General features: G+C 34.8%; 1 protein-coding gene across 4 annotated transcripts in view; it reads left to right on the top strand.

The window, feature by feature from the left end:
* SPOCK3 (SPARC (osteonectin), cwcv and kazal like domains proteoglycan 3) overlaps nt 1–20463 on the top strand; it is a gene marked incomplete at both ends in the record, with an annotated part of 216323 nt that extends 195860 nt beyond the window's left edge. For all 4 annotated transcript variants that reach the window (XM_082315462.1, XM_082315461.1, XM_082315460.1 and 1 more), the window contains 4 exons: nt 10809–11030; nt 17803–17865; nt 19123–19260; nt 20291–20463. In XM_082315462.1, the coding sequence (XP_082171588.1) occupies nt 10809–11030; nt 17803–17865; nt 19123–19260; nt 20291–20463 (596 nt within the window). The remainder of the gene's footprint in view (nt 1–10808; nt 11031–17802; nt 17866–19122; nt 19261–20290) is intronic.
* Between the last annotated feature and the right edge of the window lie 4475 nt (nt 20464–24938).

The raw sequence follows: 24938 nt of genomic DNA, 5'->3' as shown, positions 1-24938 counted from the left end.
TAAGAATGTATGGCAGCTACCATTCACAATGTTTTCATTTATGAATGCTATCAAATTGTCTATTTGATAGAGTTTGATAATCAGCTGCTGTATAAGGAGACAAAACAAGAAGAAACAAGTAGGCATTTTGAACAACTTTTCCATGGAGAAAAGTGAGTTGCTGAATGGCTAGCCCTAAGAAATAATGTACAGGAGCTGTAATTATGTGTGACCCATTGTTGCTAGTTGATGCCATTGTAGGTACTGGTATGGAAAAACACATGGAAAAGAAGCTTGTAAGTAAAAAGGAATTTTCAAAGTTATACTTCAAATTGGAAAAGACTCAGGAGTACTAATGAAGTGGAAACAGTAGGGGGCATAATTTGTTTTTAACCCCCTCAAATATTTAAATAGGTTTTTTGTTGTGGAAAGTAGTAAAGTTTTAAAATGTAATTATCAAAGGGCTTATTTAAAATAGCAAATGAAGTGTGCAATAATAGTTTCAAAAGTGATATTCTACTGTGAAGGAGAGTCAAATTAGATTTCATAAGCCGTAAAACTCTACCTTTCATTAATATAAAGAGCAAACTATGAATTCCTCTAGAGTATGTTTCACAGAACTTGGCCACCATGGACTGCTTACCTTAGTTCCTTCATTATTAACTTTTTCAGTATTTGGGATATTTTTTTTTTAGCTTTTGTTTGATTGCTATTTGTAGCATTACTTTTTCTTTTTTCAAGAAATCCATGTGTTTCATTTAATTGGAAATGTCATTTCTTTGTGTGATTTGTCATGCTAAGGAAATACAAATAGTTCTGTAAAACACAATGAATTAAAGATGATTCTGTGTTATCTGGGAATACTTGTCTTAACATTGAGAAAAAACGTTTCTGAGGTAAGGTGGTAATACAGTAATGTCACTTTTTATTGATATTGAAAAAAACACATTTAAAAACCATATATTTCCAATTTACATTCTGGTTGGTGTCCATAACTGGCATGTGATCTGCTTCTCATCCAGTAATGAAAACAACAGAAATACAAAGTTTGCAGCTCTTGAGTAAGCATTTATTGTATAGTAATAAATAAAATGGATCTAATAATACAGCTATTGTTAGCACTTCACTCAGTTAAAGGTCAGCTGAAACATTGTGTAAGGTCCTGTTTCTTGCTGAATACTCACTTTCTTGAGGGTAACACACTAAATAGGTAAGGTCAAAAATGCAGCACAGCTGTTTAGAAGCCTGATAATACAGTAAAAGTTCAAAAACAATTTGGGCAATGATAAAAGAAGCAACTGTACAGCTATTAAGTACTATGGCATACATAACTAAAAAGTCAGTGTTTCAAGTAATTGGGTTAATATCTATACTCGAGACAGGTGTTTGTATCATGATGTGTATGTGGATATTTTATACTCACATTTATTTTGTCACTTGTTTGTTTGTTTGCAAATTTTTACTTTATAATAGCAATCAAAGACTATGTTTAGACTTAAGATCTAAGATTTTAATATGGGTGACTAAAAATGCAAGAGTCTTGGTGAGTTTTGGACCTTGTCGATTTTTGGACCTAGAAATATGTTATGTGATCCCAACTGGTTGGTTTGTTTTCAGACTTTGATGGTCACTTACTACAACATTAGCAATACTTGTAAGATGGAGTGGTGTCTACCTAATGTTGATTTTACATCTGGCACATCCTAAATGTTCATGTTTTGGCACTTCATGTACAATGCAGAAGATAATAACCATCTGCTTAGATTATGTAGACCAAAGCAGTTGTGAGATATGTGGGTATTTTTAGAACAGATTGTTCAATTGCAGTGAAGCAATTGGTCTGTGAGGTCTGCGAGCATGAACAGCTCTTCTGCATAAAATGTTATGGTCCCATTCTGATTAGCTTCCTCCAAAGTTTTAGGGTCTGTGGGATCTTTCCCACCTAACCTGAGCTAGTAAAGGAATCTTTCTAAGGCAGGTAGAGAGATGTATTTGCCTTTGAAAGCCTTCAAATGAGGATCTTCTCTGCAAATACGATTGTTCCAGTTGAGGGGAAAAAAAAATGGGTTTCTGGCCCAGTTTTCAGAATTTTCTTTTGGAAGCCTTCAAAGTCATGAAGTACTCTCCTTTGATGGTATGAAGAATTCACACATACTTTAGGAGGTATCTGAAATTTTAGGCACAAGTTAGACTGGATCCTACCCTACCAGTTTTTTGAGAGACAGAATCAAGAGTAGATTTGGATGGCTAAGAATAGTCTTTTCAGGGGTCTTTTTCGTCAACAGGTAAGGAAATATAATCTGTGCAGAAAAATCTATTTTCATTGTGCTAGTGACTTTAAATTTCCTGTGAACATGGTGCTGTCAGAAATGTTTGACTTCCACTTTTAACATGGTACCAGAAATTAATCCTAAACAGCTAGAATGTTATACAAAATACTATTTGATTACTATGCTGGTTTTAAATTAGATTTTCTGTTTTAAAGAGTTACACCTCATCAACCTTAAAATAGAGGTAGTGTTGTTACAAAAATGTTGAAAAGTTTGCTACTTGTTCTAGGAATGCTAGGATGTAAAGATCGAAGTTTGATGATAGGCTTTGGCATGTTTATTTTCTTTTTGCTAAAACATAGCAAATCAAATTGTAGAAAATGGTTACATGTGAGGCATTAATTTTGTCCTATATTTTCTTCTTTTCTTTTTCTCTTTAAAAAAGGGTTTTTCGACAAAACCCACAGTGTTTCACAAAAACATTTGAACACTAACTGTTTAGAGTCTAGTGTTTTAGTACTGTGGTCAGTTACTCAAATTGCATATATCTGTGAAAAAAATTTACTTTCAAATAGAAAAGATACTATTTATATATTTATATTTTATAAATAGCCAATATTTACTTGATTGAATTAATTTGACAGGCTACTGCAAAAAGTCAGTCCATCTATAGACAGAAAGTGATCGAATGAATATATGATCAGTAGTAGTTTTCTTTCATTTGTGGATTTGAGGATACAAAAATCATTTAAAAAATGGTTTCATTAATGCAACTGTATGGTTTTTCTGGTATGTACATTTCTGAACTTCAAAATTTCTCATTTGAGGCAGCAAAGTATACTGCATCTTATGAGAAATTAACATGTCTGTGGTTTAGAAGAAAATATTAGGTCAATATGTGCTTGTAAACATGCAAAGAAACAAAAATAATGATAACCATTCAACATGGTAATGTCCTTCCTAATACCATTACGAAATTCTTAAAACTGTTCTTCAAGAGCTAAGCTCTCAAGTAGTATCCCTAATGAAATCCCTCAGTCTCCAAAGTCATAGTAGGTCCAAGACATCAGGCGCATTAATTTTTAAGTATACCAGGGAGTCCAGCCCCTATTTTGGGCATGTCTGAGAGCTATACCTAGAAATAAATCTTGCAGAGAACTTCTTAATCATTATAACGACCTTATACTTAGCACGTGAGACTTAGTGATCTGTACAGAACAAGAGCTAAGACAAAAAGCCACCTGAATGCCACTTCTCCTTTCAGAGTCCTAATTATTCTAGCAGATCCCTGGAGTTGTTCATTACCCTTGGGGAGTTAAAAATCTGTTCTGGCACCCTTTCCCCCTAGGCTGTCCTTTATTCTTGTCATAGAGTTCCTTCCTCACTGAAAAACCATTCTGCATTTAAAAAAGCAACTTGTGACATCCGTTCTGGTTGTCTGTTTCCATTTAGGATTTTTCATATTTCAGTCTCTCTGGTGGCACTTGGGACAGGATTTGTTAAAAGGCTTGGGCACGATTCTCCTGACCAAGGTAGATGTGGTGCAAATTTGTAGTGCATTGCTGGTGCTTTTAAGAGTTGTTCCAGCTATTAAATAGTCCACATTGATCCGTGCAATCATTAATATTATTTCTAAACAAACCAAACAATAGCGTTTAAGTTGTTCTGTTAGAGCCATCAATATGCTGATAACAAGTGAAAAATCTAAGGTGCCTACATTGTTGCGTTTTTACAAGAGTTACATAATTTTGTTTAACTGACACTTATTTTTTTCCAAAGGTGAATCTTATTAGTAATGCAGACTAGAATATTTCAAATAATTAATAGGATTTTATTTCCAAAATCCCTTTTGTGTCCAGATGTATTCAGATTGCATATATCTAGAAGTATCATTACTATAAATGCTATAAAAACACTTAAATCTTGTCCTTAGGCCATTTATGGTCTAAATAGATGACACAAAGGGAAAAAGGATACTTTACGCCTATACTACAATAATACCCCCATTATTATGCCCTTGTGCATGGGGAAATAAGGAGTTGCAAAATTAAGTAAGACTTCACGTACCTGTTTAAAGTCTTTTAAAATATTTGTTCTATTTCTGTATTAATTTTGTGTGATAAAACTCTAGAGAATTAACGCATCAAATGCAAAGCACAAAAAATACCATAGTCCCACAAATATTTCTGCTAACAGGCAGTCTATTTCTGAAGAATACTTGTGTGCCTTGTCATGTTAGAAGATGAAAGACCAGAGGCCAAAGGTAATAGAGAATCTTCTTATGGCTTGGGAATAATATGATTATTTGTAGTCTAATGCACTCATAATTTTGAAAATAACAGAAAAATACAAGAAGTCTGAAAGAAAATTACTTACAATTGGCTTGTCTAGAACTAGCATGGTGAGATGATATTACGCTAAAATTGCCAAATACCCTTACAAACTTGCAGCAAGAAAAGACAAATTTTGTATAGAAAAGTGTAAATAATATTAACAATTTCAGATCTTTGCTTGGAGGTTTTTACTTCATTCTGACTATCCTAAGTTCCTTGTCGATGAAGGGACACAGCTGACATTATGCAGAGGTAAATTAAATTTCCCTGATCTTCATTGCAGAAGCATATTTGGAAACCGTGATGTACAGACAAAACTTGTAAGCAGAACAGTAAGTTTTTGCTCTACTCCTGTCAGTACTCTCCCATACACTCATTGTATAGTTATAAGAGATAAAAAGAATTGCAGTTTTAAACATCACTTTTGATGTCTTGAAAAGGCTGACTGCCTGAGAATTTGGCAGCTTCTTCAGATTGTCTCAGAAAATGTCAGGCTTGCAACCCGAACCATAATTCTAGTTTGCTAGAAAGAAAAGGTTCTTCCAATGACTTTCTGCATGTGTCAGGTTTGCATAAGCCCAGACATCCTTAAAGCAAGAGTCCAGAAGAAGAAACCCAGCCTAGAAGTAATTCTGAGCAGGAATTTTAAATTAATCCATCTTTACTTAAAATTAAGACTTTGAATGAACTAAATCAGTATTGTTGAATGAAGTTTGTTTTGACTCAATCTTTTGTACAGAATTATCCTTATACACAATGAAACACATATAGATGCTTATTGTAGCATTTTATTTTATTTCTCTACCCTCAGGTACTTTTCCTTAACAGTCACTCCTGTTAATAAAATGGTCAGTCTGGTGTCCCACAGAATACATTTCATCTGATCTGTCAATCTATTAGCAAACTGGTAGCCTCCAGCAATAGGATTCATCTTGATTTCCCACCCCCCACCTCCATATAAAGTTCTCTAAAACGCTTTCTGGAAAAGGAGAGACTTCAGGATGCAAACTTTCACAAGTATTTAAGGGATGTTGCAGCTGTGCTTTATTTTTTTCCCTTTTACCTTTGTTGCAGCTGTGCTCTATTTCTTTCCCTTGTACCTTTTGTTGTAAAATGAGAGTCAATTATCCTAGGTTTATCATAAGACCTTTGGTACCTTCCCCATGTCTTGCCCTAGCTCAGGCTCCACTCCTATCTGTGTAATCATAGTGAGCAGGAATATATTACAACTTTAGACAGGTGACAGAGAACGTTAAGTCTAATGCTGTCTCCTTCTTGGGCTAGTATGGAGCCAGATGAGTCTCACCTAGATCAGCACTTTTGTGAACAGCAAATATGACAGAAAGCATTCACGTCTGCTTAATCCTCTTTTTTTAATTTAGTCCTTCCTGCTCAGGTCTGTCCTGATAAAACTACATTAGGAAGGAAAACTTGCTCCCGCCTTGTGCGTGGTAGGCTTCAGCTGTGAGATGCTGCTAACTGAAGATTTTCTGATAGGCAAAATATTAGACAAATCCATCACAAATGAAAACCTTCTTGCTGTGCAGCTTGCATGCTGAACAAGTAAAAGCCATGGTCTAGATGGCAGTCAGGGCTCTGGCAGAGTGTGTGTGTGTTTATTCACATGTATGATTTGTCAGTGTCTTATTGTACTGGACAGTATACTGGTGTTGGAAAGAATCATGCAGTTTACTTCTCTTGGCATATTAGATAAACAATTTTTAGATAATGCAATATGTGAGCCATATGCATGTATGCTGTTTTGATTTCCACATAATGTCAAAAGCTATCTTCCTCAATGTACACAAGGATTTATTACTTATGAGCTTAATAAGCAGGCAAAAAATAGTTTTACCTTGAAAAGCAGATTATATTTACTAAGAGTTGAAATTCTGCCCTGAGAAAGAATCAGAAACACAGGAACATTTCTGTTGGTTTCTTCTGAGGAAATGTTTTGAATGCTAGTGTGTAAGCCATGGAGGGGGGGGTATATTTCTCAATAAGATTTCCCTTGGGATTGTTTTGGCTGAGACAAAGAGCTTAAGCTGGTACTTCACATTTTTCTAGACAATGTTCAGAAATAGCTGCATAAAAGCTCATTTCATTATGGTATATGGAAATAGATTTCAAATAAGTGGTTAAAATGAGAGAAAGAGAAAATCTTCCTTTGTAATTTAGACATCTGAGCAGCAATTTTTGCTCTCCTCAGTATAATGTCCTGGTACTTAATCATCAAGAATAAATTACTATCCTTCAACTATATTAATTTTCCCCCTTTAGTTTCTGCTTTTTGTTTTGTGTCACAACTGTGAAAAATGTGTAAGAACAGCATTCTAGTTGGCGCTCAAAGTCATAATATATGTAGTCTGTGATTTGGGCAATTAATTTCCTAGTTCTAGGTCACCTGGTGATTTTGTGATTCTTAGTTCTGTATCACCTATATAGTATAGTGCCTTCAAGAGTGACACCTATATTATTTTATTAATATTATTGTAGAGGAAGAAAGTCATTGCAGAGAGGAAGCACTTCTGCTAATCTTAAGTTTGGAAAGTTTCTTAAGGATTCTTTAAAATTGAACTAGGAATTTTACTTTACCACAGTAATCTCTTAAGGGTTTATAATGTGAACGTGGAACTGAGGTGATGATCTTTATGTGGTGTAGCAGTTCTGGAGGAAGTGGACTGCTCCATTTTAGATCAAACAAAGCTGCTTCTGTCTCTGTCAACATGTGCCTGGCTTACCTCTGAAATACTTTAGCCGTTTTTATTTATTTCACCTAAACTAATATTTGACCTAGATGTCGGACATTTCTACACTGTACTGCAGTGACTGATGGTCGTGAAAGAGTTTGGCTTGGTGAAACTAGCCAAATGAAAACTAAGAAGAGATGTGATTTTCTCTGTTTAAACCACTAAAATTGTAAATACCAGAGAAGAGAAAGAAGTAAAGAAATAGTAAAAACAACAACAAATATACCTGGGCTGTAAATAAAAATACAAACTGCTTCAGAAGCAAATTCTGATAAAAGAAACATAAACTACTTTCAAGGTAAAGCATGATTAGGTTTTGAAATTATTACATCAAACAGCTATTTAGTAGAAAGCTACACCCCATGACCCACAATGCTTTTTCTCCAGTATACGATGATATTTAATAGATAGGTTATGACAGCTTCTATGTATGTAAACTTTATTTTTCAGGCTTAGAAATAACAAAAGATGTTTCTTATATGAAACGTTATTGTTCTAAGTAGGTTTATTAATTCTGATGTGCCAGTTTTAATATATTCCTGTTTACTAGGAAGTGTATATCATAAATATCAGACTTCAAACTCTATATTTAAATATTAAACTGCAGTTATGTTGAACTTTAACTGGATTTATAGAAAATACTAGAACATAATGACATTTTTCTGGTGCTTTCCTGGTGATGTTGGGATTTGTAATAAAATCATCTGGTTTTTAATGATATTGCTGACTCCAATGCAAATCTTTTAATTTCAAGCTCTGTCCTTAACTATGACAAATGTAATAGATAAAAATACAGTGGGACATCACTATTAGACACACTTTTTAAAAAATCTAGAGGCTACATAGAAAGAAATGAGAAAAAATTGAGAAATGGGAATAGAGGGTGAACTCAGTTCGTAGGCTAATGCTAGTTAAGGGAATCAAGAAAAAAATAGGGATAAAATCTTCTGCAGATATATATCGTTCCAACCTTAATTTAGTGATGCATAACACCTTTGAAAGGTTTAGTGGTCTTTCTCTATTCTTCAGATAAATTTATTTCTTTTTAGAGTAAAATTTGAAACTGACTGAGAGAGATAAAATAAGCAGATGTTTGGGGTTTTTCCCCTTTTCCTTAGTAGAGTTTATTGAATACATAACACTAGCTTCTAGTGTCCTAAAATACAAAGTACTTAATGATGTGAGGTTTTCCAGCATGGACCACAAATGCTAATTTGAAAATACTTTGTCCCAAGCTTGAAAGCGATGCCTCTTTCAACAAACTTACACTTAAAATTCCACATGCAGATGTATTATCTACAATTATCTACTTTGGCCCACAAGATCCATCCCTGAATACAACTTTAAAGTGGCTTTTATCTTATATTCCCTTCTAGCTGGCATCTTATTCATTAAAATCTGTCTCCTCATGGTTGCTCTTTTTCTGCAACTTGTCTTACAGTTTGGTGAGCTGGCCAGAATGCCAAATTCAGAAAAATTTTGTGAGCACAGGAATAATTCCTCCCTTCATGCAGGGACACAAAAGGCAGGATAGGAAACAGACTGTTTAACATCGACCCCTTTCTGAATTCAAGGTCTTGAGGAGGATCTCTAGCTAAAAGCAGGACTAGCAGAGAAAAGAGAAATATCTGGGAAGTGTTAAGAGGCCTTCAGGAACAGAGCCTTAGAGGTAAATAATGTTATACTGAACATTCATCCTTAGACCAAATATTTTAAGGTGGAGGAACCTTCCAGAATTTTTCAAATCGGAAACACCTGCTAAATAATTTTGATATCTTTTACAGATAAAGTTGAATAACACATCTACTGTATATCCTTATTCATTCAGTCAGGTCCTGTCTCTCTCTGCTCTTCCTAATCCACAAAAAAATAAGTTGTTTTGTCTTGACATTTTATCAGGGACTGGAGAGGAGGGAAGAGAGGGTCTGTTGGTTGAATGCTTGGCTATGTTTTTAAATTGAGTTAAACACATTAAAAATATCATAAATATCAAATGGCTTGCTTTATTTTTTTTGCTTTTTTCTTTTCTTTCTGTCAAGCAGAAATAATAATGAAAGCGACAGATCAACAGGGAGCAAGAAAAAGTGAGACTGGCCTGATAAAAAGTCATAGTTAATGTAGGGTTTCTGGGGAAGGGGAGTTTATGTGGTTGTCTGACTTCCACAGGGAGTTTTTGATGCTATCAGCTTTCTTCCTTTCTGAAATGGTCGTTCTACCATAGCATGGACACTTCCATATACATGTATATCTAAAGGAATATCTACTGATTTCTAAACCTGATTACTGAGTTATCCAAATTGACCTGTTTTAGCAGTATAGAAACACGTTTCCGATTTCTTTATTGTTTTCAGAACAACAACTAAGGCAGGGAGGCTTGATTTTAACAGCAGTAGAAACTGGGAATTCCTGTGTGATCTCATGTCAACTTTTCTATAGCCATATTCACCAATCTCATTTTTTCAGTGCTCAGTTTTAGCTTAAAATAGTAGCTTTTAGCTTAAAAGAATAGTATTTAGTAGCACTAAATCTCATTCTGTATTAGGATGTATACTCAACTGCCTGACCCCATGCACCATAACCCTGTGGTAAGACCCATAGCACATGAACAGGAAAAAAAAAGGTGTGTGTATATCAAATGCAGCTCACATCTTCTACATAGGCAAGATGCCTGGTGGTTTCTGAATTTCCCATCCATGTCCATATACAAGTCCGCATGTACTTGACAGTTGATGCAGGAAAAACAAACATGAAGTCTGAGCTTTGGCTACAGGAATAATTAACTCAGCCTGTTCCTGATGGCCCTTTTCCCAAGCAACAATTTAGGAAGATGCAAGCTGTATTAGTAGGTCTGATACTGGCAGCCGGCTGCTCTTAGCAATCATCTTTTCCATGGCCCCTTCCAAAATGTAAAGTACATCAGGTAAAGATAAAATATGATAACTTTCAAAGCATTGATGAGGCTGAGTATTGTGTTCCTTCTTCATAGAATTGAATATATGTTATAGGAAGAAAAAAAATGGACTCCAACAAGTTACCTGGAATTTATTCTCTTCTTAGTTCTGTAAACATGGCAAATGACTTAAGCTTCACTCTACTGATTTATAATATCACTAAAATTCTTCAACAGAATTAATTTCCAGGAAATCACGGTAGTTCATTTATTACTGTACATAATGTGTGTGCTATAGGTATAATGTTTGACAAGAAAACTCATATTTCTAAATGCTTTGAGACTGATGATGGGATTAATTTTTTTAGCAGGTTAATTTAATGATTTTTTTAAATAAAGCTGACATATCATTTATACATAGTATTTCAATAGCATACACTGTTTGTGTACTGTATCTATGTACCACTGGAGCAATTTCCATGATGCAGCATCCTTTTGTGGTGGCTGAGCTCAGCAGCTGCTGTATCTTTCCTGTTATGTGATTTTTTTTTTATTTTTTTTTTTTTTTTTTTTTTTTGCCTCTTAGGATTTGATACCAGCATTTTGCCAATTTGCAAAGACTCCCTTGGCTGGATGTTTAACAGGCTTGATACGAACTATGATCTGTTGTTGGACCAGTCAGAACTTGGAAGCATTTACCTTGACAAGAATGAGCCATGCACCAGGGCGTTCTTCAATTCTTGTGACACATACAAGGACAGTTTGATATCTAACAATGAGTGGTGCTACTGCTTCCAAAGACAGCAAGGTAAAAGATGAGAACAACCTGCATATGTATATGAATGACCTTTTTGTAGTGCTTTATCTTTTTTTAACATATTAAGAAGATTACAGTGAACTACAAGCTCTTAAATGCTGTACAATGAATTTGCGTTAAGGTATTTGACCTATTGTGAATACCTAAAATGACGTAAAAAACAAACAAACAACCCAAGCTAAATGGAAAGGCTTGCTAGAAATTCAAGGATTCTAAATAAAGTGTAAAAGAGTGGCTAATGCTTTTACAGCAGTATTGTTTCTCATGCCAACTTCCAGTAAGTATGTAGAGGAAAGAGACCAAAATAAAGAACAAAATTACTTAAATTATTTCTTTCCCAATCTACTTTGCCTACATTATAAAATAAACTTTTTTATTGCTAAAGTAGGGCATCCTAATGTTCTATTTTGTGAGCCTATTAAAATAACTGAATGAACATTATGGATAAAGTTATTTCCAGTCATTTGGACCTAAACCCAATTGATTTTTACTGCCTAGATGAATCTTGTGTTAATGTCCTGATGTGATTTGGTTAAACAAATAAACACAACCTATAAGCATTATTTTCCTGAGGATCATATAGCAATTTTAGATGTAGGTGAGACATCACATAAATTATATAATCAAACTAGTTGTAATGAATCAAAGAATTTACTCATCACATATTGGCTGAAACTGGACAGAATTGCCCCTTCGTTTTTCTTACTAACATGGGGGAGATTTTCAAAGGAATAAACAGCAGCCAGGGCCCAAATTTCTACTGCTAGTAGAAGAGATAACACTGATTTGGTGGAAAGTTTGCAAAGCCAGTTCAGCCTTTTTGAAAATGTTAATATCACTTTTTTACTCTCACTTGTGCCCTTAAAACTGTCGTGATAAATTCCCATTAGCACTCAGCATCCATGGTTTGACTCTGATTTCTGTGGAAATAAAGATTTTTATCATGCCACATCTGCCCATTGTAAATCTGAACAAAAATAAAGCTGTACTTCCGTAGATACATACTAAATAGCAGACTTCTTTTCTTTGGTAACTTTGTAGTTAAAAAATCTTTCAAAACACCTTGTTTTGTAGTAGAACAACATTTTGGCTTTTATTTTTATAAGCATTTATGTACTGCTAACAAAATCAGTAAATGAAAATAACCCATGCCAGAAGTAAAGTGGTTCTTAAAGTAAAGAACATAACACGTTCTGTTTGGTTGTCTTTAAAATAAAAAACCACCACCACAATCATTTCAGCTTAATATATAACACCCTTACTCTTTGGAGGGCAGCATAATTATTTTCAATTTTCAGAGAAAGTTTACTACATAACATGTGGCCTAGTATGGTCCAAGGTTCTACCAGTTGGCTCTTCTACCAATTTCATATAATGCGTGTATAGCATAACCAGGGCATTAAGAAAGCAATTCCACAGATTAGTTTCAAGAAGTTTTGCATTCTATAGCCTATAAGTACTGTTAGTCTAAAATATTTGCTCAGTGTACCACTAGAACCCAAGGATGGTATCATAAAGACTGATTTAAACACTACTGAATTATATTCAGTACCCCAAAGGCTAAAAATCCGCGATCTGGCTTTCAGTGACACTGATTCTCCCCATTGCAGAATCCAACATTATAAAGCTTTTCTTCCCTTTTTAGCAGTTTTCTCACTGTCTTGACCATGGTGTTATGATAAGGTGCTGATTCAAAACAGGTTAAATAGGTTTTGATACCACAGTGTGTTTGAGCATATAGTAAAAAAGATGCATCCTCAACATTGTAAATGAGGTGAAATCTCAGTTTTGGCAATCCTTGCACATTAAACATGCACTCCATCCCTCCAAATTAACACTGTCAACAAAATCTGTATTCTCCTTTTTTGAAGGCATAAGCAGAAAAAAAAGCTTATAGTCTTCTTTTGTCACATCTTATTATTAGCTCTTGCACAACTATCTGAATCCTAACTTCCTAATGTATTAGTGACCCACTGAATTCTCTATTCATAATTTGCAGTGTTATGCTAAACCTTGTAATATGTTCATGTTTGGTTATGTTTTACTTGATTGAACAGTCTAAATAAGACTTTTAACTAGACCTTTGCTATTAATAGCAAAGAGATGGCTAGGTAGAGAAATTCAGTGGCTTCTCTCTGATGTTTACTTAAGTAAGTTGATATTAACAGAATGCTTCAGGCCATGTAGACAGCTCTCTCTTCATTGAGGTTAGTAGGTGCTTTCTGGGCAGGTTTAGTTTTACAGCACTGCTGTTGATTAACGGTGTTCAACATGAATACAAAATTCAGTCAACAATATGTATCATATTGGGATAGAAATTCTGTCATGTTATTTTAAAATACATAGTATTTGCTTGAGTCATTATCTGAAAAACCGTTTTGCTCTTTGATCTTAGCTTTGCAGTTCAAGACTGTCAGGATCAGACAAGTACTTACAACTCTTCTTTCTTTCTGCTTGAGGTCTGTCATGATGCATTACAGTGCACTAGACCCATTACTGCACATTACTCACAACTTCTAGTCAATATAAGCAACTTCTTATGAATACTTAAGTCAGATCTTTCTTGCTCAGAAAAAGATCTTCCTGTAGTAGCTGTCCCACCTTGACTAATGCTTAAACACTTATGTGTGGCTCAGTGGTGCTTATTGCATTTTCTCTTGACCTTATTCTGCTTTATGTGTAGTTTAGATATGTCCAAGACACTATAATGCATTTCTGCACTACTTCAAAATCTGTACTTTGCCAGTGCTCTTTGGAAGTCTTCCTATATGCTTTGATCGCTATTGCCCTCTAGTTTCAACTACAATTCATGCAAGTGCTTCAGTGCCCATCTCCAGAACGTATTTTCATAGTTGTGTGAAGCTAGCTTAACACTTTAGTGCTTATCTAAATGCTGAGGCACTTGCAATGTTGGCCTTTTTATAGGTTGAATTTCTTTCTGCCAGTACTTCATCATTATTACAGCCTTGTTTTTGTTGCATCACTGCCTCAGAGTAGGAGAGTACCCACTTTTGCAGGGAATATTAATGCTTAGCACCTAAGTATTTCTTTACTGCAGGCCTCTGCATGGATCTATTAGTCCAGCACTCCTCTAGATGCCTTTTTCTTACAGGCTCTTCTATCTGTCAAGGCTGGAAGACGTCTTTATGACTTTAAAACTAGTCCATCTTACAGAAGAACGATAATTATTGTGATTCATATTTGTTACATCAGTCTATTCAGATTGCAGGACTTCAAATATGTTTATAGATTATTCTAAAGGAAGGTGTAACATGCCTTAACACATAATTGGGGTCCCCAGAAAGATATCTTGAAGTGCAATATTGATGCTTCAGATCCCTAAAGTTAAAGCTCAGTTGTCCAAGAACAATTATAATACTTGACCCCAAGCACAGGCAAGGCACAACATGGCAGCCTAATCTGCAGCGGACCATATGCCAGAAGCTAGGGACTCTGCCAAATATTATCTGCTTGATAGATGGAATATCACTGTTTTGTAATTGAAAAAGATGGAGAATCTGTGAAAGGTGGAGGCTCAGTGTGTGGGTAGCAGCTCCTTGAGACATGTCTGTTAAAAATCCTAGACATTCTTTGTCAAATCTCCCATTGCTCCCATTGCTCTGTTAATGTGCCTCTTTTTGGTAAATCAAAGCTTAATCGTACTAGCCTTGCAGCACCTCTTGACACAACTGAATATTGATGTCTCAAGGGCCAGTATTAGTAACATGGCATACTCTGGTGTACCTCAGTACTTCGAGGACTGAAGAACTGTGGATGGCTGCTGTTAAGTGGTTCATGAATCACTCATAACAATGCAGTGATATCATCAGAAAGACAATTCCTGCCACATCTGTGGAAGTAGATTAAGGATGATTAGGTCTCTTATTTCTATTCAGATTATCAGAAAGATTGATGTCAGATTCATTTCTGTTTCAAAGGAAGCCACTACACTGATTTTTGTAAAGGAATTTTTTCTCCTTGGCTCAAGACTCCCAAAAGTTGTCCAGTGGCACTGCTTTTTTATTGAAATAAGTTCAGAAATCTAAAAGAAAGCTTTTCCAAACTCAGGAACTAACTGGAAAAGAAAGAGGAAAGCATTATGATTTGGGGAGAGAGGAAAAAGGATATGCTGTGGACCAAAAGGCATTGGTTGAACTGCCGTTCTCTTTGACAGTTTTAAGCACCAGAGTGACTTAGTATTGTTAAGAGTTTTTGCTGCTTTTATCCTGAGAAGCAAAGCTTAAGTATGAATCTTGAAGACCTAGCTTCTGAGAAGAAGAGAGTTTTGGGTAAGTAACTTTCTCATATTGCCTTGTTACCTTTTGGTTAGTGGTATTCCTTTTTGTAATTATACCACCAAAGATTTATAGCTGTACATGAAGATTTTTTTCATTAAGTATAGTCCATCATTTCCACATGTTAGTGCTCATGTGTGCAACTCTGTGTTTCTAATTTAGGATTTTTTTTCCATAGAACAAAATACATGTATTTTTTCTATTTGACTAGTTCTTCTCCTTCAGCATATTTCCCATCTTCTTTGAAAGATAGAATAGACTAGAATAGAATCATTTAGGTTGGAAAGGACCTTTAAGATCATCAAGTCCAACCAATAAGCTAACACTGCCAAGTCCACCACAACCCTAGATCCTTCTAGCCTATGGTACTTGTGTGCATAAATGACTATCATTTTTTAGATTACCAATTAATTGGAAATACCTTTCGTTTAAGAAATAATTGATCCTCAGAATGTTGTACACTTAAGAGCTTAACTCTTTAAATATCAGGAAAGACAGAAACCTTAGTTTTGAAAGGTAATGAATATCTCTGGCATAATAGTGAGCATGATCATCATCAAAGCACTTCTTACAACAAGAAATGTAAAACTTTATATAGCTTCAGCAAATACTCAAAAACTAAATACTTAAAACCCAATACCCACCCAATGGTGTCAAGTCCCAGTGGTTTTCAAGAGCACACACAGAAAGTTGCTTGGTGTCTGGAAAGACATCTCTTGAAAATTTGTTCTGGCACCGAGACTCCTGTGAACAGTATTTTAAAGTAGAGCCTACTTTTAAGGCCTTCACTCTAAAAAGAATCATTATAGATTTAGTGTGAAAACCTGGCCCACCAGAGTCTAGGCCACTCTAAACATTTATAAGCTTCTTTAAATGTATGGGATATGTAAATAGCATCTAAAATGTAAAGCCAAGAGAAATTAACAGCCTACTGTCAGTAAGGGGTTATTATTGTCTTCCAGTTTCTATTTACTCTGTCAGATAAGAGCTCATGAATAATACCAAAGGCCTATTGGTATATCTAGGCTATGCCAGCCAAGAGGCTGTGTGTTCACCAGAAATGTATTTTTGATCCCCAGTTCATCTAGGCATTTGTCACCAAAGTTTGAGCATTTCCACAAGAAAGGCACCTCCATGTATTATAATGTATTCTTGCCTTTCCTGCACTCCTTTGTGCATCTTGTGCTGCTCTCAGCTGGCTAAAGGGTGAGCACTCTTGTTTTCCTTTAGGAGGAATTCAGTAAAGGCTACTTTGGGCTATCATCACTCAAGTGATTTTTGCCTACCCATTGCCCTACACAGTGACTAGGTTCTGGTCTAAGTGTGTGCGTCATCAATAAGCTAGGCCAGTCTTAATGATCTTTAAACTAGCTCAGAAGATTTTTTTTCTGTTTGCATGGAAAAAAAGTAGTTTCACTATGTTTCAGAAGGGAACCTTGAGTTAATTGCATGGCAAAGATGTATTCTAAATAATCAGAGTCTGATAAAATGGCAAATGCGTTTAGTATTCATAGAATGTGAGATTTTAGTGAGATGTTATCAGAATACTGTCTGGGAATGATATAAGCTAAAGACGCATGTGAGTAAACTCAGTAATACTACTGCTCATCAGAATGAGAAATGCCTTTGTGCTAATGGTCTAATGTAGTACGCAGTATCAGTGTTCAGAGATTAGTACTTTGCCATCTTTGATTCTTTCACTTATTCAGCAGTAACATATACACATTCATGTCTTATTTCCTTCCCATTCATGGGGCATACTGTGACTTGCTTTTATAGACTGTAGAAAATTAAATGGTTCAGAACTGGAGCTGTAACTCTGAAGAATGGAAAACTGAATTTTAATACCTATTCTGCCTCTTAGAGACATCTAAATTTTGGCCACTGTTTTTAACTTCGTTTGCTGAACATGGGGCTTTGTACCCATGGGATTCAGTCTTAAACTGTTGCAACAGAACCACTATCTTGCAGACTTCAGTGGAGAAAATTCTTATTTTCTTAGTGTAGTACATGGAATACAAAACTTGAACGTGACTTCTAACAAGGACAAAAGGGAAAGAATTAAAAGAGCCATCCTGTTTCTAACCAATACATGAGGCAAGCTTCACAGTCACACTCTGATTTCTGTAGACTGATAAAATAGGGTGTGATAGAGTTACTATTTTGGTCTAGCATTCCCTGATCCTCCAGACTAGTGACTAGATGCTCACTTACCAGCTGGGTTAACTGGGAGTGGCCTTCTGCACAAATCCATGGTGGTACTCTAATTCATAATTCTGGAGCTGTAGCAAGGTGCAGTAATTCTTTTATTTCAGAGCTTAGAACATGACTACTAATGCAGGATGTGTGTGTTTCTTAAGATCAGTAGTTAGAGTGTCCTTAGAACGTAGCAAACTATGAAAACTTAGTCATATGCTTTCTTTCCTAGATACAGTGTAATCTGTTTAACATTTTTTATGTCATTTTAGACCCACCTTGCCAGACAGAACTCAGCAACATTCAGAAGCAGCAAGGAGGAAAGAAGCTCCTAGGTGAGCCATAGATCATTCTTTTGAAGGTTTTATTGCTTACATAAATAACCCTAGTGAAACAGCAACATAAAATCAATATTAATCCAACAAAGATAGACCGCAGTAAATTCCAGCAACAAAATTTATGAAATTTTTGAAAGCTATTAAACTTAGTTTTATTACCTTACCTACCAAAAGATATTACATCTGTTTTATTACCCTAATAGAAGGTACGTTTTTGCAGTTATAGAGGGGACAGTCTGAGGCACTCCTAAATTAGTATCTCTGCTGATCCTTTACCTGTAATATTCTTTAAGTAATTGAAATCTTTGTTGTGAATCAGTTTATACTGTATCAATATTACTGAAATGTAAAATCTTCATTTTACCGTTAGCCACTGTATGAAAGCTACAATAAAAGGCTTGGCCCAAAGTAGTCAAAACTGTATTTCTGCTGAGGATGGTTTCTAACAACAACTATACACTTCAAAATGCTTTCATATGAATGTTTTGTTCATTGTGGTTTGTCTGCATTTTACGTTTCTTTCAAAAAGTCTCCATTCATTCCAAATGAATAGCAGTGAATTATTTAGCCTTAGGCAAGTCACTGCCTCACAAATAAGACCCTGATTGTGTCTCTTGTACTCTTGGTGCGGAACCTTTTCAGCTTAGAGCCCAATTTGCCTAGGTATTTTGCATATAAATGCAAATTTCACATTCTTTTTTTACATTTTTTGTTGATAAAATTGGTGTATTAAACTGCATTTGTCTTCTGTGGTGGAGTAATGAAATATTAGTAGGTAACTAAATGGATTGTAAGATATATATTAAATAAAAACAGCTCCTAAGCCTTGTAGCAGATAGTTTGTTAGTCCAGGAAGTCTGGCCCTTATTATTCAGGCTTTTTTGTACTCCACAGATTATAGGACATCTCATTCAGGGTTGGGTGCTACATTTGAGCCTTTTGCCCAGAATACAGCGAAGATCTTGACTGAGACATTCAGGGAGTAAGGAATATGTATCATAGGATCAGTGAAAAATTTAAAGGAAGATTGGTCACTTTATTTCTTGAAATCAGTCCAAGACTGATACGTGTTATTTTCCCTCCCACTTTTGATATATTCAGTCACTTTCTGCTTAACTGAATTTAGTAATAGTAAACCCGTCAATGTAGAGTCTGGAATGTGGAAACAGCAAAAGGTAGTTACTTTCTGCTATAATTGTTACATTGGCCACGAGGCAGTTTTCAATATTCTTATTCAATATTTATATATCACAGGGCAGTACATCCCCTTATGTGATGAAGATGGGTATTACAAACCAAGTCAGTGCCATGGAAGCGTAGGGCAGTGCTGGTGTGTTGACAGATACGGTAATGAGGTAACAGGATCCAGAACAAACGGTGCGGCAGAATGCGGTAAGTTAAGAACCCTTTGTGGCATTTGGTTTAGAGGTGTTATTCCCTTTGATTACCAACCAGATTAAATGTCTTCAGTAAGAACAGATGTGGGACCCAACTGCACGGATTTTGAAACAAAAAATAACAAATTATAATTTGTTATTGTTAATACTTCATTATTTTTTGCAACTCCTATCACTGTGTCAGCTATTAGTAGACCTCACGTATGTGCTTGGCGTAGTGTATATAAACCTAGAGAAAATTAATTATCTAGAGCAGTGTTAGACAAGCCCCCAAATGCTTGATGAAATCCCTTTGGGTAATCAGCATGCTAGTGAATTCAATTTGACATTTTTTTCAGTTTATGTTTGAAGGAATTACCAAAAGTTCCTAGCACACTAAATCTTCCCTTATTTTTCCCCTTCCTGCAGCACTGTGCAACTTCTTCCAAGAATTCCCATGTCACCTTTATTTGATGTCCCAGATATAGAAAATGGCAATAAAATATTTTCCTTTTTTTAAAAAAAGTCTTAAATTACTCCTTTCCACGTCTTTTGCAACAAAAGAACATAGCCTGAAACAAAGGGTAAATTTAACACAATATTGGACATACAAGCTTAGGCCGATTGTCCATCTAGTCCAGGATCCTTTCCAGATAAATGCACAGTTCTAGATAGATAGTTCAAGATAATACGTAAGAACTGGACAACAGACAGTGTATATTATCAGTAGTCTTTATTGTCATCTGTAAGTTGGACTTAAATCTCTTTCAGTTGTTCCTGGCACTCATTATAGTTCTACAAATCCATAAAATTTGTCTCCTTTTGTTAACAGAGAGAAATTTGTCCCTATTGAAGTGGTTTTCTTTTAAGACAAAAGAGTTTTCGTATTATTTATGTTTGATTCCTATGTCGCACTGTGTAGTTTAAAATAAGTAATTGTCCTGAAACTAAGTATTCTGGTGTGCATTTTGTATGCTTATGTATATTATACTATAAATATGTAGTGTATCTTGTGTATCTTTTCTGTAACTATCATATCTTTTTAGCTATCGATTTAGAGACTTCGGGTGATTTTGCCTCTGGCGATTTCCATGAATGGACAGATGATGAAGATGACGAAGATGAAATAATGAATGATGAAGACGAAATTGAAGATGATGATGAAGATGAAGGAGATGATGACGTTGATGATGACGATGATCATGATGGATATATTTGATGATATTAGGGGGTCCATGAATTGTACCTTTCTAAAATTCACAGGATGACATTTCATAAAATCCCTTTGTTCTGCAAGATCAAAAGGATTCTAACAAACATGTATATTTTGTATGATTATTTCAAACATTTCAGCTGGAGTCATAGACTTTTTTTGTTTAAATAAGAATAATTATATTATGTGCTTTGGAGTTTTTAAATGCCTTTGTGCTGAAGAAAACACATTGGAAGTCTAGCCTGAAGAAGGAAATGTTATGTGCTACTGAAAATGTAAACGTGCAAAACACACTATAAAGACAACCAGTCTCTTTAAAACTCTGGTGAAAAGATACTTTCCCTTACTTGGAACTGTGCATGTCCTCTTCAGAACACGTACTGTAACTTAACTTTAGTTCTGTCGGTGTTTTAGGCCCTGCAGGCTTTGCAAATTGTCCATTTAATAAATCAAAAAAGTATTACAGTAGAAAAACATCGGTGCACAAGTAGCATCTCGCCAGCCTTTAATTAACCAAAGGTACGGAGAAAAATTATCAGGAGGGGAAAAATAAAGCGAAGTCCTCCTTTGTGTTTGCATTTGTAGTTGTTTTTTATTAGGAAATGGCTAGGTTATTGAAAGGATTTTTCAAAAGCAGTAGCACGGACAAGCACCAATTCTGTAATTCTAAAGTTTTCTTGTCCTTCCTTAATGTTTTTTTCTTTCATGTCAAGGTCATATAGGCTTTATCATTATCTACTCAAACATTACTTCACCCTTTGTTGTTTCTCTGTATTTCTCTCTAATCAGATTAGCATAAAATATTTTACATGGGGAAAAAAATTTGCTTAAAATTATATTACCTTTATACATGACTGTGTTTCAGAGTATTGGCATTTGCCCCAAGGTAATTTTTAATAAATGTATAATGATACTTTTTATTTTCTTAATTCAGGAAATAGTTTTGCATCTTTATCTTAATTCATGTTGTTCTCTGTTACTAGTGCAGAAACTTAGAGAACGTATTGTAAAGGTGCCTTGCAAAATAGAAATAGAGAGGTTTTAGCATGCATACCAGTATAGGATGTTAGGCAATAGCTAAGCACACCCAATTACCAAATTAATACCAGTATAGGTACTGCTGCTGGAATGAAGAAAATGGGTTATTTTCATTTTTTTTCCTATTGTTATGTAATTACCATGTGGACTAGATTATAATTATTGTGTAGAGTAGCACTTAAGATTTGACTGTAGAGAAAATTACTTTAATCACTGTATTTATGTTAGCATGTTAATTAATTGTGTAGACATTTTGAGACTCCACCATCTTCGTTCATACCATATCTATTGCTTTCTGCCCACAATAAAAATGACGTGACCTGTATAATGTAGTACTACAGGTTGTATAATTTCAAAATTGGATCACTGGTTTCCCATCGTTAATTAAAAGGAAAATCAGTTTCTTATTTGAATTAATTTCTACACATTAAATACTAAATTTAATGTTTACCCTATGTAATATTGAAAAGTATAATGCATTTTCTTTTTTACCGTTTCTGTATAGTTTGCAAAATAAAGAATCTTGTAACCAACCTTTGGCCAGTATAGCCCATCATTTTGACTTTTTGCATAGTTTGAAGTTTTGAAAAAGGAAAAAATTGTGTTTTGGATACATTTCACCTGTTAAAATATGTATTTATTTGTATAAAGCCATTTATTAATGTTTTATTTCCAGTAAAGAATTTTCAACTAAGGCAAAACCCATAGGGAGCTTTTATTTTTCTTTATTTTTTCCTGAATTTTCTATAGCTTTGTTATGTACTTTTATGACATTGTCTCCATTACCTAGAAAAGAGAGAGAGATTTCTTTTCAAACTCTGTCATAATTTGTGGGGCATAGTTGTATTATTTTCTTAAATAAAAATAGTTAAGAGTTTACCGTTCCAATATAGTGGGATTTTATCAGAGAACAGTTTCTTATGGCTGAAATTAACTGACATATAAATTGATTTTAAATAAAGAAGCTAAAGAAAAAATGTTGTCATTATTGGCTGATGTAGCAAGTACTGTTGTGGTTTTTTTTTTTTCTGATGTGACAAATGGTCATTAGATGACTAACTAAAAATGGATTTCTTTAAAACTTGTGATATTAGGAGAATTAAAGTATGGAAAGAGAATTCATAATATGTTTAGCCTTAATGGGATTACAGTATGAAGACCATTCTAAAATGAACTGTCATGCAGAAGAGCATGAAAGAAGTTTATATTCTTTCTTCCCTGAAAATTCCCCACTGAACTGGAAGAGGAGGGAATACGCATGGATTTTTGTCCCCGAGTATCAAAGCTACCTATCATAAAGTCAGAAGTAAGTCAAGATAGCTAAATTTACTAAAGAACAGTGACAATGGAGATTCAGGGTCATTTTGGAGAATTTTTGTGGTCCAAAACTAACAGCAACAACAAACACTTGAATTGTTTCCCATTCCTGAGGAAAAGCCAGAGAAGAGATTGATAGGGTGAGACTTCCTTTGAAAACATCATCTTTTTTTAAAAAAAATGTAAATTTATGTATGGATTAATATTATAGTGTTGATTTGCTTTCATGATACCAAATGAACTTGAAGCTACTTCACTGCAGCATTAAAGAAATGCATGAAATCAGGAGGAGGTAGAACAAATACAGGCAAAGGCTGGTAATATAAAATCACTAAATAACTAAACCATTCAGAAACTTTTTCTTCTTTCCATCATATCCAAAAATTTGCAGAGAGGTATGTCCTCATGAGTACAGTCAGGCAGAAAGCAGTAGGGAGCCCTTGATTTTAAAACTTCATTATTTTTACAGTGTTGCTGTCTTTTGTTGTTTTTTCTTGATCTTATAGTTGTGCACATATGTATGTACTTACAAAATACGCAAAGGTACTGATATAAGTTTGGAGATTTTCAGACACAGTGATTAATCCTTGTGCTCTTCTGTGAATGTGTGGAATTGTAAGGCTCAGATTCATTGAAAAGTAAGGAATACTGAGTTCAATGAAATCAATTATTATATAGTCTTTGAAGGAAGTATTTCAGGTCAAGCCACATAGATACATTTAGTTTAAAAGCAAATGAATTAGCGTCATTAGTTTGTTTGTACAAAAATTGGATTATTGTACAAGACTGAGGAATATGGACCATAATGATAGTAGGAAATTTTTACTTGTTTTGTGAACATGGACAAGAACTGGATTTCTTTTATTATTTTTAAAGAATCCAGTGCCCAGGTGGAATAATAGAAGTTTATTAGAAAGCAGATTAATTTTATGCTTCATAAATTAAAATGGAAATTAAAAATTATCTGCATTTACAGGGTTTCTTCATTAGAACAGTGTATATATTTCTAATTACTAAAAGCTTTTAAAAATTGGATTTAAATACAGCTGTGACAGCACAAATTTATTTGAAATACAGTAATCCTTTTTCCTGTTTTTCTGCTAATCTAAATATATTAGTAGCAAATCATTGACAATTTTATTTCAGCTAATCCAGTGGGCACTAAGTAGTTTGTCACCAAGTTTCTGTTTGAAGAAACAGGTCGGGATAAACATGAAGAACAATATAATAGATTGGAAGAATCTCCAACTTAACCAGTTATCACTGGGTAAGTAATTAAAATATCAAAAGTTTTTTAAAAAAACCAATCTGCCTCTGAAGGCAAGTGCCATATTGGACATGCTGAAGTAATAGGGTAACCCTTTGTCATGAGTAGATCCCTGCTAACACAGCGTACTCATTGTACAGGATGGGTACAGTTTGCTAACTTGTTAATTCATCCAGTGAAATGGCAGTAGAAATGACTCTGAAGTTAAGGAACCAGAGCAAGAATGGGAGACAGAGTTGCCTAGCCTAAAAGATGACATCTCTGCTTGAATATTTTGTTGTGTTTCAGATGCTAATTGAACCAAATCCTGAAAAAGAGACTACTGCACAATATCTGTCTGTCCACTTGAAGGTGAGTTTTACAAGTGAAATGTGTGTGCCTACTTTTAAAAAAAATGTCCATGCTATAACGTTAGTAGTAGTAGAGCATTTTCCATCTCTTCACCAGCTTTTGACAAGACCCCATAAAATATTTGATTAAAACTTCAGACAAGGGTATCCACAAAACTTGTGCTCATGCCTGTAAGCATTTTTGCCAAGATGGTTGCAGTTTATCAGTTAAAATCAAGATGGACAGAGAGGTGGCCTGTTGTGCCTGTCTGCCCATAGCATTCATAGCTGCTTTGTAAACTCAGAACATTCTGCAGTCTCCTGAACTAAAAAAAAAAAAACAGTTACGAATACACATCCCTCCAACTCGTGTCATTACACTGCTTATCAGGCAAGTGCAGTTTTAAAAGAGCTGGCAATACGCAGCACAAGGCACTGAGGGTGTGCTCTATAGGTCTTGCTTTTAACGCCAGATACCTGTTTTTAGGAAGACTCTCAAATTCCTTTCCCTTTTCATAATTTACCTCACA

The sequence above is a fragment of the Platalea leucorodia genome, assembly GCF_965183815.1.
Source record: "Platalea leucorodia genome assembly, chromosome: 6".
Lineage (NCBI taxonomy): Eukaryota > Metazoa > Chordata > Aves > Pelecaniformes > Threskiornithidae > Platalea > Platalea leucorodia.
Note: the sequence above shows the minus strand (reverse complement) of the source record. Positions and strands in the feature narration are given on the sequence as shown.